This window comes from Podarcis gaigeae, assembly GCF_964106915.1.
Source record: "Podarcis gaigeae genome assembly, chromosome: 7".
In the NCBI taxonomy this organism is placed as follows: domain Eukaryota; kingdom Metazoa; phylum Chordata; class Lepidosauria; order Squamata; family Lacertidae; genus Podarcis; species Podarcis gaigeae.
Window position 1 is genome coordinate 53022576 of NC_139683.1, and position 20324 is coordinate 53042899.

The following is a 20324-nucleotide window of genomic DNA, read 5'->3' on the forward strand; positions in this document are numbered from 1 at the left end:
ACAGCAAAGGATCCAAGAGTGCTTCCAAGTGATGTACCCACTCTTTCAGAGGGTGTGTAGCCAACCCCCAACTCAGAAAGTCATCCAGGATACCATGGTTATTGGTATCAAAAGCTGCTGAGAGGTCAAGAAGAATTAAAAGGGACATATTTCCCCAGTTTCACTCCTGACAGAAATCAGCATACAGGTTAGCCAAAGCAGTTTCTGTGCCAAAACTGCGCCTAAACCCTGATTGGAAAGGATCTAGAAAATCAGTTTCATTCAAGAGTGCCTGGATCTGGTCCATGACCACCTGCTCAAGAACCTTACCCAAGAAGGGAACATTGGCAACTAGCTGGTAATTACTTAGATTTTCCAAATCCAGGGAAGGCTTCTTAAGGAGTGGTCTTACCACTGTTTCTATCAAGCAGGCAGGGACCACTGTATCTCACAAGGAGGCATATTCTGAATAGATACCACCAAAATAGACGACGGTCATTATATAGTGTTAAGAAGAAAACCCTCCCTGCATTAATGTGCAGGAGGTACCATGTATTTCAGAAATGCTAGCAGAATTTTCACAGTAATGTTTGAGGTGTAGTCGCTGGAACTGAAGTACTGGGCCTGAACTTTGCTCTTTGCAAACTATGGAAAGTAAGTGTGTCCAAGAAGGGATGTCCATGAGCTATGACTATCACAGTAGCAGGTAAGCACTGATGGAGCTGCTGGTCACATAAGTGGTCCGAACTGAATGGAAAGCCAGGATTGATGCTTCATTGCACCATTTTACTACATTGACAGTTGACTACTAGTAGAAATGAACACAATTAGCATGCTTATTGTCCTGTGGTAAATAAATGGGACGAAACAAACATGATTAGGCCAGCAGACACAAGGTCTCTCTGCAAGGCACACCCATAAGGAACCAAAGAGGTATGATTAGTGGCATCATTTAAAATGTAAGGAGTGAGTGAAATTGATGTTTCAGTAATATTCTGTGATGAATCATTAGGTACATTCCCTCAGACATTGCAATTTTGATAAATATCCCCCAGCATAGAAATTTACATTTAAATTAACAGAGCTAAAACTGTCACCCTAACTCTAGAAAGCAAATCAGACATTGTGCTTGTATGTAGCAAGAGGACATGATGTAAACTGTTCATTAATAAATTCATTAGCTATGGGGAGAAATAGCATCTCTATAATAGGAATATAAATTTGGGTGAATCAACTGTATTCACCCAAATAGGACCTGTACAAGTCCTATTTAAATGGGTGGAAGCTTGTGCAGAAATTTCCAATGAATTACGTACATGTCCCTTGTTGTGAAACCCATAAAGAAGAGATTGTTCTTAACATTGAATTCCACCCTGTATTTTCCAGGGTTGTAAATATTCTGGTTGTAAATTGTTTTAACTGGTATTAATATTGCATTTTTATATTGTTGCCGTATGGTGAAGGGCAGGAAAGAAATCTGATAAATAACAACAGCAACAGCCACTATGTTTAATTAATTTAATTTAGACAGGTGTTCATGCAGCACAAACCTTCACAGTTGTTGGAAAATGAAACTAATGGAGCAGTTGAAATGTGATGAGGGCAACTTGGGAAGAGGTGGCAAATAATATAAAGCCAGGACCTAAGCTGAACTTTGAATTATGCCTTTCATTGTTCTTACACAAATATTTTGGCCTCACTCTAAGAACATAGCCACAACATTTCCTTCTGTATCTCTACTAACAGCGCTGAGTCGTTGTCCCCCCCCCCGCCCCTGATTGTGTTTATTTTCTTCCACTTCTGTTCATCTGCCTTTTCATTCTATTTGCACATCAAAGATCTGTAATGCAGCAGCTAATGGATGGTTAGCTGTGCTTTGTATCCAGCTTTCCATCTGGGATGATTTATGCAAAATGATATGATTAGAATCTGAATTCCTTTTGGTTTACAGTTGTTTTGCTTTATTGAGGTGAAATGGTATACACGGATATGGGATTTAAAGAATGAGTTTGTGTTTTTCTTTTATTATTTAAATGATGGTTGCCAAGTTTTCTGCATAATCAAAATGCTTCATTTAGGCTTTGCATTGTTCATTCATTATGGCCTATTCCATGGTTTAGGTGGTCATCTGAACTGGGCTACAGTCCCTACAGAACAGTTCCATGTGTACACTTAAAAGCATATTTGAGATACCCTATTTTTGTTTTTTATTTATAAAAATATTTCTAAACTGCTTTGTTAAAAGATGTCATGATGATGTGCAATAAACATTATAAAATTATAAAACATAGAACAAATGACCAACACAGAATCAAGTTAATTGTCTGAAAAGACTTGGCAAAAAAAATTAAAAAATGTTTTCAGTACAGGATGAAATATCAAAATTGTAAGTGTTTAAATAGGAACAGTGTTCTAAAGTACTGCTGCCATTGCACTAAAGGCCTTAGTTTGTGCAGAAACTAAACACAGTGGTGCCTCGCAAGAAGAAATTAATCCGTTCCGTGAGGCTCTTCGTATAGCGGTTTTTTCGTCTTGCGAAGCAAGCCCATTGACAGCTTAGCGGATTAGCGCTATTAGCGGTTTAGCGGCTTTTAGCGATCAGCTGTTAAGCGGCTTATCAGCGGATCAGCTGATAAGCGGCTTAGTGGCTTAGGAAAAGGGGGGGAAAGGGAAAAAACCCCGCAGGAACTCGCAAGACATTTTCGTCTTGCGAAGCAAGCCCATAGGGAAATTTGTTTTGCGAAGCGCCTTCAAAATGGAAAACCCTTTCGTCTAACGGGTTTTTCGTCTTGCGAGGCGTTCGTCTTGCGGGGCACCACTGCACTGGGACAATCAGGGCTTTTCTAGATAAGCTCAGTGATAGGACTGGTATGTAAGGGACAAATGGTCCTTAGAGTAACCTGCAATTAGCTGCAATTTCTAAACCAACCTAAAGGGTAGTCCCACATAGAGAGAACTGCAATAGTCAAAACTAGCAGATGCCAAGGCATGCACCACTGTGGCCAAACTATCCCTGTCCAGGAATGAGCATAGCTGGTGTACCAGCCAAAGCTGTAAGAAATCACTCTTAGCAACTGGGGACACTTCTGCCTCCAGTAATAGTGATGGCTCTAAGAGTAGTCCGAAGCTGCAGTGCAGCCCTGTCAAGAACAGGCATCCTGCTTATTTTCCAAAGTTAGGAATGACTAACCCACGGGTTTTTGTCCTACTAGGATTGAGCTTCAGTTTCACTACATCTGACTAGATCTGCTAACCAGCCATTATTTAGCTTGCCTTGCAAGTAATATAATGTTCCAGCATGTAAACAGGTATCAGAGGAGTAAACACCAGTAACCTTCAGAATGGTCCTTACAAGAATGCTTTGAGATGGAGCTGTTATTTTCCATCCATGAGCTGTCAGGTGTATTTTATTTATTTATTTATTTATTGTTTAGGCTGTATCTCTGATCAATCATATTTGGCCTGTTTATCTTCCTGGGTTCTTCCCAGGAAGCCAGTATTTGTTTATCTATTTAACTTAGCGATTATATATCTGAATTGGTTTATAGAGAACATTCTACTCCAAAGCAATTGCTAAATAGTCCAAACCAAACATAGGATCTCATTATTTGTCTCCTTCTCCCTCTGTCTGTACCAGGGTGATTTCATTTTTCTAAACAAATTCTGTCTCAACAACTTTGTTCTAAATTTGTGTCACTCCCTTTCTACAACCGGAAACACATTTGTTAGCAAGATCCAATAATGTTTTGTGTATATATGTCCATTAGCTTTGCTGAAAAACCCAGGGAATGGAACAATTTTCTCTAGAATCTTTTCAGTGCCTTGCATCATTTATGGATGATTATTTTCTGTTAACTTTTTAGCCACTTGGTTCTATTGCTGTAGTGTACCAATGCATAACTTTTTGTCTCAAGTCCTGAGTAATCGCTGTTGCTTCTGTTTCTTTGCCTTGCAGCTGATGTTCAATTTAATCATGAACATTTCTTCTTAATCCATGACACCTCACCTTAGACACTGACCTCCAATGCAGAGCAGACAAATGTCTCTTGACATTTTGAGTATATCATGTTGCCTGAATGCCCTTTTCCAATAACATGCTCGAATAATTAAAGGAAGCTATGGGTTTTCTTCCTTTCTGTTGAACTTTTAGGTTTTGACTGTATTTTTTGCCCCACACCCAGAATGAAGACTTGATACACGGATTGGTTAAAGGTTATATTTATTGAAATATAACAAAGAAGACTTGTGCCAATACAAACAGAAGTGTAAGCTGGTATAACCTATGCTAGCAGGCCGAAAATCTCATGCTTGCTGCTAAGCACCAAACCGTCTCAGAGCAGCTCCATCACCCAAACTGAAGGGAGGCAAAAAACATATTCCCATAAAGGGAAACCATATGTGGATTGATTGACAGGTGCCAGCCACCCCCGCTGTTCAGCATTCAGAAGGTGGCACATATGAGGCTGCAAGACCACCATACCAAGCTGCCCCCCCCCAAGCTATTCAACAGTGGTGGTCCTTAGTGGAGTGCCCCCCAATCAACACTGTAAATCTGGTTACAGATGGAAGACTTGAATAATCAGTAAACAAATGTGCTGAAAACTGTGAAAATCAGAAATACCATATAAAATCAGAGTCTTCTGCAGTGGAGACATAGCCTTTCATACTTGGGATTTAGTTTTAAAGTACTTGTTGCAAGACTGACACCCATTAGTGTGATTAATGAGAAATATAGCCTCAGAGGAGAGGATGGATAGCCATGACATTGAGTGAATCAGCTTAGGAGGTATCACTGGGACAAAAATTAAATGGACTGAGACAGAAAATAATATTGAGACTAACAAATTTACTTATAGCCATATGGGAGCTTTAATCTTTGACATATACATAAGAATTCTTTGGCGACATAAATTTTTCAAAAGAAACTTTTCTCAGTTTTTCTCTGGTTTATTTCAGGCTTGCTTTTCTATCACCTGTTGAAAATTGCATTTCATTTTGGAGTGATATGCAGTGAGTTGCAACTCCTTTGTAATCCCTAGCACTGGTTTTGCTGATTCTGTACAAGATTAGATCCTACATTGAATTTTAAGTTATTAAAACCTCACTTTTTTTAGGATAATCCTGTTAAATGCTAGGTCATATATGACTTCAGTATCCAGAGATCAAGACACAAGCTAATGCTTAGTGGTTTACATGTGGGAGCCAGAGATAATATATGCGCTAGGATTACAGAAAAGACTAGTATTAGATGAGCTGAAATCAGTAATGTAGGTCCATCTAAAGACACAAGTGTTGTCAAGGATAAGACAGTTGTTGGTGGAAGAGTCCATTTGGAAGAAAATGACAGTGGTGAGTGATGGACAGCTATGCAGAGTTGCTGTGATGCTGGATCACAGCACTACTAGATCAAGCCTGTAACCAAGATTGAGAAACGGAATCCACGTGGGTCTTCCAGCAATGAAGTCACTTGTTTAAACCCTACATTCTTAGCAAAATATGACTCTGCATTCTGAAGCACTAACATCACATCACCCAGGAGCAGCAAGCTTTTCAAGCTCTAAATGTGATGCTTGTTTTTTAATTCAGTCAAATACAGTAGCAGTGCTATTATCTTTTACATTTCTGCCTTCAAATCTTGGGTTGAACAGATTTCCAAAATTGTGAATTGGGTGCTGTTGTGTTCTTTCTCCCACTCTCAGCCTTTTGAAGCCTATATCCATTTACTATGACAGCAAGAGGAAGTCCACAACCTAAAAAGGGACTGAATCCTTCTTCCTTCAGTTGTGGCAATGACAGTGCTCACTAGAAGCAGAAATATATATTGCTGCTGCATTTGATAGCTGTACTTGTTTGTTCTCAGTGTACAGGAATCATATTAATCTGATACAGTATGAAGTCTTACATAAGTCTTCTTCTAACTCAGTTTTTTTTGAAATTTTTGGGGTCGAATACATCAACACATTGCCTTAAAAATGTATCATTCTAAAAGAAAATATTAGATAATCCAAAATTTTCCAGTTTCAGGGAGAAGGGAGAAGCTTTGGGAAAAAACAGGGAAATATATTTTTCTGATTTTTATTTTATTTTTTTATTTTTTTTGCTTCCCCTCCCCTCCCAGCCCTAGGCCTTCACACATCCACTGCCAAAATCTCTATATTCACATATTATTGGGCTTCTGCTGGTCCACATGTGCATAGAGTAAGTAATATGTCAACTGAAAATTCAAGAATACCTGATAAACATGGCTTCTAAGACCATCACCTACTGTTACATCTGAAAAGGAGCTGTCACACACAGTGCATCTGAGTTATGTGATGTGACAATATCTCCCAAAGTGGAAGTATTGGGAGGCAACTGGTAAAATCACAGAAGTGGGAAGAATGTGACCTTCCACACCCCATCTATGAAGATTAATTAAATGTGATGTGGAAAACCTGTGGATCAAGGTTTCGGTAGTGGGGGGGATGGAATAGCCAATAGTAAGGAGACAGTCTGGGTTGTAACAAAAGCATAGGGGAGGGTTTAACTCTACATAGTATTCTTGATTAACCACTTTCCTCCAAAGCTTCTATTGGTATCTCAATGAAGGCATACAGGTACCTGACCGAAAAGAAAAATTAGTTCCATTGTACAGTTTCATCTTACATGTTTTCAGATTTTCTTTTTTTTAAATAATAATAATAATTATTAGATTTTTCCAAAATTATAGCAAAAACCACAAAGCAGAATGACACACAAAAACAGAAAGGAAAAGAAGAATACATCAACGAATGAAAGGGGGAAAAAGGAACAAAAAACAAATAAACAATAACAACAAACTTCTTCTGAGTTTCCTTGTAGTTAAAAGTAACAGCTTTCCAATATCATTATTAAACTAAAACAATTTCCAATTATAGTCCATCTTACTCACTTTTCTTAATATTCTAAATCCCATTTATTTAATTATAACGTAGTTTAATCCTAGGCCTATTTGTTTCTTTCAAGTAATTCCTAATTTTTTATATTACGATATTTATTCAAATAGTCCTTAAATTTCCTCCAGTCCTCTTGAAACTCCTCTTCTTTCTGGTCGCGGATTCTTCCAGTCATGTTAGCTAGCTCCGAAAAGTTATCATCTTCATCTGCCAATCTTCCACTGTTGGTAGTTCTTGTGTTTTCCAATTTTTAGCAAGTAATATTCAGGCGGCCGTTGTGGCATACAAAAATAATTTAACATCTTTCTTGGGCAATTCCAAACCTGCTTTTCCAAGAAGAAAGGCCTCTGGTTTCTTAATAAATGTATATTTCAACATTTTTTTCAGTTCATTATAAATCATCTCCCAGAAGTCTTTCACCTTGGGACAAGTCCACCACATATGGGAAAAAGTACCTTCTTTTTCTTTACATTTCCAACAAAGGCTATCACTATTGTAATAAATCTTTGCTAGTTTTACAGGGGTCAAGTACCATCTATACATCATCTTCATAATATTTTCCTTTAACATTGTACATGCAGTGAACTTAACCCCTTTCTTCCTTAGCCTCTCCCAATCCTCCATCATTATATTATGTCCCACATCTCTTGCCCAATCAATCCTAACAGATTTAACTTGTTCATCCTTTGTATGCCACTCCAACAACAAATTATACATTTTAGACATATTCTTAACTTTAGTATCTAACAACTCCATTTCCAATTTGGTTTTTCTGTTGCAAAACCATTTCTCTTACCCATCTTATATAATTCATTAATTTGATAATATTGCAACCAATTCACTTTATCTTTAATTTGTTCAAATGGTTTTAATTTAAAACCTTCCTGATCCTCTAACAACAAATCTGAGTACCTCAACCATTTGTTTTCCATATTTAACTTTTTGGGGGTCTGTGCTTCCATTGGCAAAATCCATTTTGGTGTTTTTCTTACTAAGAGATCTTTATATCTAGTCCATGTTTTCAGATTTTCTAATGAAATATGTTGATGCTTTGTTTGGTTTTTTCCCTTTGGAATAAAAAGGTCCATCACAGTAAAGAAGCTCTTTCAAAATAGCTTGCTAATTGAAATTATTAATGCAATAAGAAGAAGCTAATGATATCATTTTATGAAGGTCACTGACAACAGACACTGTTTAACTGTTACATTATGCCATTGAGCATCTGTTACTAATGATAAAGAGGTCTCAGCTGTGCTTCCAGATGTACTATGAGCTGTCTTCTGAGAGAGTTGCATTGATGTATTTAAATGGGTTTATTATTTACATGCTTGTCACTAGATTGAAAGGGAATTAACATCATAATGCAAGCTAGCTCACTATTTTCACCATGATTTTCCACTCCTTTTCAGAGCGCTTCAATGTTTACCTAATGCCTACACCAAATTTAGATATCTACGGAGAATGTACAATGCAGATTACACATGAAAACATCTATCTCTGGGATATACACAATGCTAAGGTGAAGCTGGTGATGTGGCCTCTCAGTTCTCTGAGAAGATATGGGCGGGACTCAACATGGTTCACTTTTGAATCAGGAAGGTAAGAGACAATTATGGAAATTTAGTAAGTAGATTGACTCATATGGAATAATGTTTTATTATTGCCATGATGGAACATGAAGCATCAGTGGACACTTTTAACAGAAGTTGTTATTTTTCTGTCCGGAATTTGATTTTTTTTTTATTTCTTTTAATGAAAGAAGTTCTAAAGAAGTTCCAAACATTCTTTGACTTTTCACATCAAGTATACATACCTGACAACTGAGCACCAGACTTCATGCACTTGATGAAGCAGAATTTAGTCCATGAAAGCTTGTCTTGCATCTAGTAAAAATGGAAGCGTGTCATCATGTAGGCCCTACTGGAGGATTTGTAGTGCTTCTTCACAATCTTGGATTTGCATTAAATCAGGGAGAGGGAGGGGAATCAAACTGAAGGCAGGTTGCACAACTGCAGTGGCCATGGCATGGAAGCCCATCCCTCCACCATCCCTACCCTCACTTTACTCAAACTTCTGTTATTGTTTAAAACAGCTACTTCTCCCCCTATCATTGACCTTTCCTTTTCACTGTTCTCAAACATCTCCCTCTTCCTTTCCTTTCTGCCTCTTGTAAGAGAGATAAGGGGTCCACAGCCCTGAAAATTCCATAGTGCCCTCACATAATGTATTTCACTCCTTGTACCATGTGTTATCTCCACCATGAAGCTCCAGATTCTGTGTTTCTATTTAGAACATATATTTCATTAGGAAGCAAATGCCCATATATTTACAGCATCCGTCAGCTGAACTTAACCTTCTCTAACTGAACAGCCTGAACTTGCCATTAAGATTCTGTTCATCTTAAAGATACAGTAGCCTATATGATCATGGGGTATGTGTGCAAAGGGGGACTGCAGAGGAAGAGAGAGGAGGGGACATGGAAATTGGAGATGTCTGTGTCCAAGGGAGAGTTGAGAAAAGGAAGGAGGAAAAAGGGAATGAAGGTGAAAATGCAGGTAATGGTAAAGGGACCCCTGACAGTTAAATCCACTCACGAACAACTCTGGGGTTGCGGTGCTCATCTCACTTTACAGGCCGAGGGAGCCGGCGTGTGTCCACTCCGCAGACAGTTTTTCCAGGTCATGTGGCCAGCATGACTAAGCCACTTCTGGTGCAACGGAACACTGACACCAGAGCAGCGCATGGAAACGCTGCTTACCTTCCCGCCAGAGTGGTACCTATTAATCTACTTGCACTTTTGGGGGTGCTTTCAAACTGCTAGGTTGGCAGGAGCTGGGACCGAGCAACAGGAGCTCACCCCATCGCAGGGATTTGAACTGCCAACCTTTTGATCGGCAAGCCCAAGGCTCAGTGGTTTAGACCACAGCGCCACCATGCGGAGGAAGGTGCGAAAAAGGAGAAAGTAGGACGCACAAGAATGAGAGTGAAAGTAGGGGTGCGAAAAGAGCTGCAGAATATGAGGCGATGGTGGTTTAATCACAGGGTGGAATGTGAAAAGAGTGCTTAGTAGTTGCAATGTGTGGGGAAGAAGAAGCAGGAGGTTGCCATAATAAATTTGTTATAAAGTTGCAATAGGACTGCTTGTTGTTTTTGCTGCAACACAGCTACCCTCTGGGAGTTCTGACACATAAATACAGTAAATACAGAAAACTCCATTAGTCTGTGTGCTTTCCAACTTAGCAAAGGGTATTGTACTTGCCATAATAAAATGGGATGAAGCATAAGACATTTCAGGTTGATGAATAAGCAAGCATGCTTAAGTTGGCAGCAGACATAAATTCTACATGTTGTAGTTGTGGTTTTGAACACACATTATCTATGCTGACAATGCAGCAAATGTGTGTCAGTTATCCATATTTAGGGGAAGAGAGAAGAGCCGCATGCTTGTTTTGAGCCTAGAAGATGTGATGCCAAATGGTAAAACCCCTTTCAGACATTTAAAACATTTATAATAAACTTTTGAGGAATGCAGCATGTTGGTGGCAGATTTGACCGTCACCACAGATGCATTAATTAGAATGTCTGTGGACAACCCACGTGTCCAGCCGTGGAGTATTCTTTGCAAAGGAGCTGCAAACCCTTTTGCATCAGCATACGTAGGCCCTCTACGGACATTATAATTAACATGCTTAGGTCAGGGTCAGACTCTTCAGTCCATATTTTAAATGCCTAAAATGAGCTTTTTCAGAACATAACTGCTCAAGAGCAGGAATCAGTTCTGTTATTTGGTCTTCCCACTGAGTGTGTCTAATGGTTTCATTACCAAGAAGGGAAGGGAAGGATGATAAAAACCTAAAAATAGGCACAAGAATATAAATTGCAGTTCCCAAGCCATGAACTTTTTCGTATCGCAATTGCTGTGCCTGAAGTCAGTGTGCTTTAGCTCATAAAGATTCAGCTAAAACTTTTGTGAATGATAGAATCTGAGAAACTCGACTGTTAACATGAGCCAAAAATATTAGAGCAACCAGTAGCATAAGTAAGGGTTATCATGCTCAAGTTGAGGAATACCTACTTAAGTTTTCAAAAAAATAAAAAATAAATAAAACTTACAACAATTTGTCATAGACTTTTATCTTTCCAATTTGTCACTTTTGCTCAGGAATTGCTTGTTCAGGAATATATTGCTTTGTTCTGGAATTTATCACATGGTAGCAGCTTTTCAAACATTCCTGGTGTCAACAGAACTCGTTGGTGACTTTGGGGCAGTCACTCTCTCTCAGCCTCCTACCTCACAGGGCTATGCTGAGGATTAATTGGGGTAAAGAGAACCATGTACACAACTTTGAGCTCCGTTGAGTAAAAGGTGGCATATAGAAGTAATAAATAAATAAGAATTGACTTTATCACCCATCTCTAGCAATATCTAATATGTGTCATGCTCAAAACAAACCTATAAAAAGGAATGGAGATGACTTTTTGAGATTCCTGCATTGTACCTTCCAACTCTACAATTCTGTCATTCTATAAACGAGCAGCAGCTTCAAGTGGCATTGCCACATAAACTGTGGGCATTTGTATACGTCCATGCAGAGTATGTAACCAGATGCTGGTGATGAGCTTTCAGTCTTATAGCTGTCCATGGTGCTGATAAAAGGAATCTCCCAAATGTTGAAAATTCTAGTGTCAGATTTAGCTTGGCCCTGATTGTGGTGTGTGTGTGTGTGTGTGTGTGTGTGTGTGTGTGGCTATTGTAAGTTTCTTGCTGTGGATTGCCAACTATAGTAAATTGTATAAAGTAATAGTTTTAAGTAGTGCAGACAGATAAGCAAAGATTAGAGTAACCCTTCTGTTTTACCATTTAAGCAAAATGTGACATTAGCTCTAGGGATAACATTCAGGAGTAATACACAATCCTTCTTAAGCTCCAGAATCAATGTGTGAAAAGAGGCAGAGGAGACATATGTGAGCATGGGGACTTTTTTAGTCTTCAGAAGGGACCTCCTTATATGTACATAAATGTAGTAGGTTTCGTGAAACTGTTGGTTGTTGACATCCAGGATAAACGAGGATTGAAATAATGAGCCTGTTTTGCTCAGCATTAGGCTTTGGAGAGAAAAACCGAAATAACATCTTTATTTTGAGGTTTGTTGAGTGTAATTTGCTTTACATTCAAGGTCTCTTTGCTATATTAAAAGCAAATGTTTCCTAGATCCGATTGAGATTGTTTATTGTGATTTGTTGCCATATTGGCTTAGGTTATTTCCTTGTATCACCTTGGTATAGATAACAATGTTTGCTCATACACTTCGCTTGCAATGTAAAATAAATTGGAATACTGTAGAGAGAAATGCAGGGAGGATCAAGCTTTGGAACCAGGAGTTGCAATAATTTAACTGTATGGTTTTTAAGCAACAGTAAATGGCAAGAAGTAAAATTTCGAAGTCTTATTTAACAGCACTGTATCAATTATTGCTATGAATGTTTGTCAGGTAAACTCTTGAATATGGAGCTTTGGTTCAACATTTGCAGTCATGATGTTGACGCACCTTGTTTTGATGACAAGCATGCCCAAATATTTTCTGTTCCATTTCATGATAGGCAAGCTTGATATTATTTCATTTCAGTGGTTCAGAGCTTGGTTTGGAGGTAGTGATACTGCTTTCAGGTGGTGGTAAATGTGTAATGTTATATGTATATCCATATGGGATAATTTGTGCATAGTTCTTCAGTTAACAAGTCCTAGTATTTCCCTCCCTCTGTCCCCTGCAGAATACCCCATATGGTTGGCATCTGCTAGGTGGAAAAACTAGAGGAATGAGCAGACAGTGCTGGCTGACATCCTTAACTGGCCCTCAGGGACTTAAAGGCCTAGACTGCAAAACCAGGGTCGTGAGACTGTTAGGGCCCTGCTGTGATCAGCTGCTTTGGGAATTAGAGCCATGGCTAAAGGCAGGGCAGGTTGAATGATAAGTTTATGCATGACATAAAAAGATTGACTCTCCGTGGGCATCCATCTTCTGCTGTGTGCAGTCAGTATCTTGAGATTGCCACTCTTGAAAGTCAGACAGCTGCTGATATCTGATAGCACAGTTGGCATAATATATAGAGAAGTTTTTAAACGATTGCTATTTCCATTTACCCTAGGCAGCACATCCACAGAAGACTAATGACATATCTAGATAAGTGGTTGTACTCCTCTCTGTTATCATGTTCTGATGAAGGTTAGAAATGTTAAAAATAAATAAAAATAGATAAATTGGTTTCATTTGCCTTGTAAAGAAAAAGGAGTGGAAAGGAGTACAACATATATAATCCAGCAAAAAAGAAACTGGAACAGATGAAAAATATAAGTAATGGGAAAAGATAATCACAGCTTTTCCCCCAAGGTGGACCAAGAACTAAAGATGTCATTTCAGTACAGTACCATAAACATTTAATGCAGTATGTTCACTTTTAAACTTGCTGTGTTATCATATTTACCACATTTCCTCCTACAATCCTACAGAGAAAATTTAGCGTTCAAGTTAAGCTAAATTCTGCCCTAGCATATAGCCATGCTCTGGTCTGTAGGGCCACAGGTTACAACCAGGTCACAAACAGATTGCAAGTTGTGATAATTGAGCTGAAGCCAAGTAATTATGCCTGGGCAGGAGAGTGAGGATGAAAGGACAAGCCAGTCGGTAGGACCAAATAACTACCAAAGGATACAGAAACATGCCAAAGCTCAGGAAAAATGTGATACTTTGGCTTTGTGGATTCACTGTCTGGCATGAATGGGTGGTGTCAGTCTGTTGTTGTTTAGTCATTTAGTCGTGTCCGACTCTTCGTGACCCCATGGACCAGAGCACGCCAGGCACTTCTGTCTTCCACTGCCTCCCGCAGTCTGGTCAGACTCATGTTTGTAGCTTCGAAGACACTATCCAACCATCTCATCCTCTGTCGTCCCCTTCTCCTTGTGCCCTCCATCTTTCCCAACATCAGGGTCTTTTCCAGGGAGTTTTCTCTTCTCATGAGGTGGCCAAAGTATTGGAGCCTCAGCTTCACGATCTGTCCTTCCAGTGAGCACTCAGGGCTGATTTCCTTAAGAATGGATCGGTTTGTTCTTCTTGCAGTCCATGGGACTCTCAAGAGTCTCCTCCAGCACCATAATTCAAAAGCATCAATTCTTCGGCGATCTGCCTTCTTTATGGTCCAGCTCTCACTTCCATACATCGCTACTGGGAAAACCATAGCTTTTCTTGCTTCCTTACATGTTGAACCTTTGAGGTACCCTCAGTGTGGTAGACATGGAACTGTTTGCCTGGTGTTATCATATGTATGAATAATAATTTTAATAATACCCTACCCATCTGGCTGGGTTTCCCCAGCCACTCTGGGCAGCTTATGGCAAATCTAAAAACATAATTAAAACATTGCTATGGTTCTTAACCATCCTAGGATGGTTTTATTTCCTATTTGAAGTTGTAACATTGGAGGTAGATAAGTATTTTATTTCGTATCATGACATTCTCTTCATTTTTGAAGGAATGTAATTGTCATATTTGTGGTGAGAAGGATAAGAATGTAACAAGGATAACATTTTTTTCTTGTCCAAATAATACAATATTTTAAGACTAATATAAGCTTAATAAATGATTGCTCTAGCATAGGAAAGAAACTCAGATTTTGGAATATGCCATTATGACTCCTGAATTTGTGCGTGTGTACTGTTATTTTGCCTTTGTTAAGTAGAAGCACTAAAGCCAGGCAAGGTGTGCTAAATAATATGTATAATTCATTCCATTGCACTGGGTTTTATAATTCTCGAGGATTAATTATCTGACAACATGTTAGTTTGCTCCACTGCTTCCATCTCTGGAAAAGGTGGGTGCATCATTAAAACTGTATAGATAATTAGCTTCACCAGCCTGCTTTTGTTTGTGTGTTTATATTATTATTCAGTGCAGCATGTAATATAGATAAGTTTAATACGGCTTCTTAATGAATACCTGATGGTTGGGGGGAAGCACTCCTCAGTCTATGTTCATGTTTTATTGCAAAGGTGTTAAGTTTTTAAGGTAAACTTCATGTTTTGAAGTTGGTGGGCTCTCTGAATACTTAATTTGTTCATAAGCATGCTGTATCTACCACCACAGTCAATACTATTCCTATTGGGGGAATAGTACAAATAGCACAATACTCACTGCAGAGTTGTGCACCACATCTGAGCTGAGAGATCTTTCAACATTTCCATAACCTCTGAGACCTTTGAAATAATTCAGAGGCTTCCTGGGATGTCTCTCTCCACAGTGCCAGAAAGACTGAAGGGATGCTGGTCAGCACAGAAGTGACACATGACTCTGATCTGTTTTGACCTAAGCTGAACTTCTTTTTTGACCAAGCCTGTAGTGTAGTGTTGTGTAGCCCAAGCAGAGCACCAGTGAATTTGAAGGCACTTCTAAGATGGCTGTCTAGTGATCTCCTCAATAATTACAGTGCTGAGGGGAGGGAAATCTCTTGTGGCTCTTTTCCAGATAGAACTGTGAAGGCTGAGGACCAGCTGGCCATTGAGTTTTGAAGTTCACACTGTGCTGCCTGACAGATCAGTAGTATGCAAGTGCCATTTCTGAGCTGGCCAGGCTATGGGAGGGCAGGGGGCATTATCTGGTATATGAAATGCTGTTTTAGAAGAAGTAAGTGCAAAATATAGAGCGATATTAGCCAGAAGTATGACATGTATCCATCATGCAAACAAATATACCCATACAAAGATTAGCTCCTATGTCCGCATCTTAATATTGTATTACATACTTCACATCCTCTCCTTACTGTAGTTGGTTTCTTTTCCATCTTCAGTTGATATTTCTGAGAGGGATTCAAGAAACCTGCCAAGTTGGCATAGTTTTTAGCTTATCCAAAGGGGGGTTTAAAGGTTAGCATCTGCCCTCTAAAAACCAGATTGGGAAATGTCAGTTCAAATTGGCTAACATCTGTCTCATGAAAACTTTCTTAGTATAACTTTAGGTTTTGTAGCTAACCCTTCAAAATAAATCTATAGAATAAGCCCATAACTATTAAAATAACAACAGTAGATAAAACCATTATTAAAACATGGGGCCATAAAATGTTAGTTTAAATAATAAGTATATTTTAAAATTTCTGTTTTGCATGGATAGAGGAGGAGTGATGTGAAGATGAAACTACCAGGCATGGAATGCCTTACCCCGGTGAAAAGGAAAACTCTTTTTCCACATTGCTTTATGTATAATATCCTATAAAGTGCACCAGCTGATCCATTTGTACCAGCAGGTGGTTGTTGTGAAGTGCCCCTTTGAACATTCCTCATTCAGGATGGAAGGCGTTTGTGTCACTGCCCAGCTTTGTGAAAAACACCCAAGCCATGCTTGTGTTTGGAGTGGGGGGTTGGTCTACTGTTACTATGAACTTACAAAGAAAGACTGTAGAAATTGGATTTTATCCCTGAGAACAACATTATATTTTTCTGGAACACTAACAACAGAAAGTAAGCAAGAACCTTCCTATTGAGTAACAGAATTGATCAGCCTACAACATATATAACCAGGAGTATTCAAGATTAGGAAGGGTTGCTCCAGACAAGTACAGTTGAACTTTTCTGAGTTTTTCCTGACTCTTCATCACCTAAAAAGGAGTTTATATTGTTAGTTCCATAAACCCTAAGAATCATAGTTTTGAACAAATAGAATAGCTGTGAAACCAGTTTCCAATGGTCCTCCCACCTCTTTAAATATTGCTTCTGTCAACTTCAGCCCGATGCACTTCAAGGCAAGAGGAATTCATATACTGAAGTCCACAAACTAATGCTTATGAGCAACACATCGAGTCACAAAAGCAGGACCAATATTTACTAGTGAGTTGACTCCTGAATCCAAGATACATGTTTTTAATCTTTCTTGGAAATTTCAAATGTCTATCACATGGACAGAACCCTTCTGTGAAGCAGTAGAACTTTTGGACCTTGTCAAGTACTTCTTGAGTTTAATGGATTGGAGACAGCTGAGAATGACTATATCACACCTTTTAGAGCAGACCAGACACTGAACTACGTTGATCTGTGTGTTCTCTTCATTGCCCTTTATTTACTCCATGTTCTTCCTGTTGTTAATCTTTGTTCTGTGTCATCACTGATTTACAGGTCTTCTCTACTTTTTCTATGACCTTTTTTTCACCTATAGGGCTTGTCTGCTGTCAAGATATGCTGCTTTGATTAATTGCATTTCCTGGTCAACTTTGGTTGGCTTCACTCTCATCTTTACTTGTTAACCTTTGCAAGCTTTTATTGTGAACTTTTATGTGCTTTAACCTTTTCTTTATTGACTATCTCACCCTACCAGCACAGCCTCAGTGCTCTTTGCTGTTTGGTTTTTTTTAAAAAAAAAAATTATTTTCCTTGTATAGCTCCTGGCTTTTTTCCTATCATTGTAGCCATATAGTACTGGTATAATTGTATTTCCACAACAGTGTAAGTGGGAAAATTCCAACTGGAACTTTTTTATTTTGGGTGCTCGATGACATAATGGGACTTGGAAAATTCTTTCACATGCCAATGGAGAATATGCAGGCAAATGGACTGGGGCCACAAAGCTTCCCTCTGCTAAATCTATGCTAACCTGAGTTTTTGTGGCAACATAAATCTTACCCAAACTATGAGTAATTAGAGTTTTTCCAGTTTAATCATGGTTAGCATGAACAGAGGAAGGGACAGGCAGTGTACCTAGGCAAATGTCTCATGCATATATAGGTTGACTAAAATGAGGTATGATTGTCCAAACACAGTCTCACTTACAGGCAGCAATCTTCAAATGCACTTCACAGTCACTGTGGCAGCTACCACTTCCTTCCTTCCTTCTTTCCTTCCTTCCTTCCTTTCTTGACTCAAGTGAATGGGCCAATTGCATTTTTTAAAAATATATACAAGGGCCAACAACCTGGCACATGTGCCATCCCTGTTCTTTAGATATGGTAATATAGGAAGCTGATCACTCTGAAACCGAGTGGGGTGAATGATCTGGTCTTTGCCCATGGGAGAAGCTGAAATTCAATATGAAAAGCAAGGAAGATAGGCTGGAAGTGGAACTTGATCTCCTTCTTCCAGGCACAAGTTAGACAGATAATTCTGATGTTTGAAACTGTTATCCTGAAGTGCCCACCTGACTCAACAGTTTTACAGCAGTCTGTAGCTGATAGCATCAGTTTTGTTGGCCAGGGCATAAAATGGTGAATGCCTGAACCTTAAAGAACTAGTTCCAGCATCAGACCGTCAGTGGGAGAGCGAGAACAGACATCAACCCAGACAAATAAAGAGATGAACTCTGACATATGTTTGCCCATACTATGTGGCCTTTTACGGTGACTCTGCTGACTCCTTGTAGGGTCCTCTTTGTAGGGTTATCATCAGCCCCTGCCTAACTGTATCATCTTCCTTGGCCAGGAACATAATAGGAATGCTGCCTTGGGCAGCAGGTGCACCATCAGCAAGGTTGCCACCAAAAAGGAAAGACCACAGGGTGTTGTCTCTTTGAGAGTGACATAAAGACCACAGACTTTATTTTTCTGCTCCTTTTAATTTTTTATCTTTATTTTTGCCACACATGTAAAGCCGAATGTGCACAAGTTAAATGCATGGATTTAAGGTTCTCAAAGCAGCTTTAATGTCAAGACTAAATTTTGCCTATGTCATTAGAAATCCATTGATCTTTTGACAGAATAATACTGTGCACCCATTGCCATAATAATTCATTAGCAGTATGAATACCAGAAGAACCCAACTATGCATGTTTATTTTATCAAGGCGTTATAAAATAAATTAATTAATTTAGAACTTTTTCTAGGATGTGTGACACAGGAGAAGGGCTGTTCACCTTTCAGACAAGGGAAGGCGAGATGATCTATCAGAAAGTCCATTCTGCAACGCTGGCAATAGCTGAACAACATGAAAGATTGATGATGGAGATGGAACAAAAAGCACGGGTAAGGATCTCACTCCAATATTGCAAAAGGCATTTGCTGCATTAGGAAGGGAATAATTGTGAAATTAATAAAAACAAAATCAGACTTCTTTAAGAAACTTAATACCCATGGATATGATAATGAAAAATGGATTATGACATTAGTTATTTTAGGCCATATGTTCCCTCAGAGTCTATATTTAATACATGGAGTTAGCCCTGATAGATAAATGGAACACCCATCAAGGTGTTATTTTTCTGAATGTGGTCTCCATGTGTGTATGCCTTTATACATCCTCTTTACCCTAATGCCAAACATTAACCATGCCACATTGCAAGCTGCTTTTGAAGCTTCCCAAGTTTAAATAGTAGTTGGATTGTGGTATGACCTTTTTTTAAAGGAACAAGATGTGCTCTTTTCTGGAGCATGGCCAGTGATGTTATTCCATGAACAATATTTGCTCTCAAGAATTCCAGTATATGCTCTTCTGTTTGGTAGATCAGGCCTGCCTTTAAGGAAGCAAAACCAATGAAGCTTATTATAAAGGCACCGTAAAGGTTAATAAATGTCATCGTACAGTGGTCAGAAGACTACATTTGCCTAGGTGCCACAAAATATCTCCCCCGCCCCCTTTTTTTAACTTACCTTGTTTAGCAACATAAATATTTGACTGTTAATATACACATGAACAAACTCTGGTTTTTATTCATTTTTTTAAAAACCACATTTTGAGAGCATATTATTATGGGGAAAACTTTGACGTTATGAAGAATTTCCATCATAGCATTCTAAATCACTTTTTCCTTTGCTTAGGCCACTTTCTTTTGTGCAACAGGCAGCCTTGCAGCAAACTGAGAACATGCAATGTTTCAATGGTTGACTCACACAGGCTTTTTCCTTCCCACTAACTTGAACTGAGTGCATTAATTTTTAGGCAACAAGATGTTCAAAGGAAGAGCCCGTTTAGGGGACAGCCAATATTCTCAATACATTTGATTTATTTTAGTTTTCCTTTTTCATTTTAGGATGTTATTTAAAAGGACCATGATAGAAGAATAATATATATCAAACACTGATTTCAAGTTCACTTACTTACAATATTTAACTCTTCTCACCAGAAGAGTTCTGTTTCAAGTAAAATATTTTGCCCAGCACCTTTAAAGATCTATACTTGCCCGCTTTCAGCTGAGCTTTAATATATTTCTGAATTCCACAATGTTGGAAAATATGCTCTGAAAGGACACTCTAGAAACTTACTGTGAGTCATGTGGTTCAAGTTTGCATTTGCATTTCAGCGTTTGTCCATATCTACCACCCACCTTTTATAGGAGGGCAAACTCAAACTTAACATTAGTAACTTGTCTTGTTCATATTCGTAAGGATATTCACATTAATTGTGGGAAAACCTAGGATGCACCAGGACTGAAATAATGTTCTTTTTAAAAGTATGGAATCTCAGTA

General features: G+C 38.7%; 1 protein-coding gene across 1 annotated transcript in view; it reads left to right on the plus strand.

Annotated features, from left to right (window-relative positions):
* The window catches only part of DOK6 (docking protein 6), a 170623-nt gene that overhangs the window by 108437 nt on the left and 41862 nt on the right, over positions 1-20324 (plus strand). Inside the window, exons 5-6 of the mRNA XM_083747021.1 lie at positions 8303-8492; positions 18746-18884. Of these exons, the coding sequence (XP_083603147.1) occupies positions 8303-8492; positions 18746-18884 (329 nt within the window). The remainder of the gene's footprint in view (positions 1-8302; positions 8493-18745; positions 18885-20324) is intronic.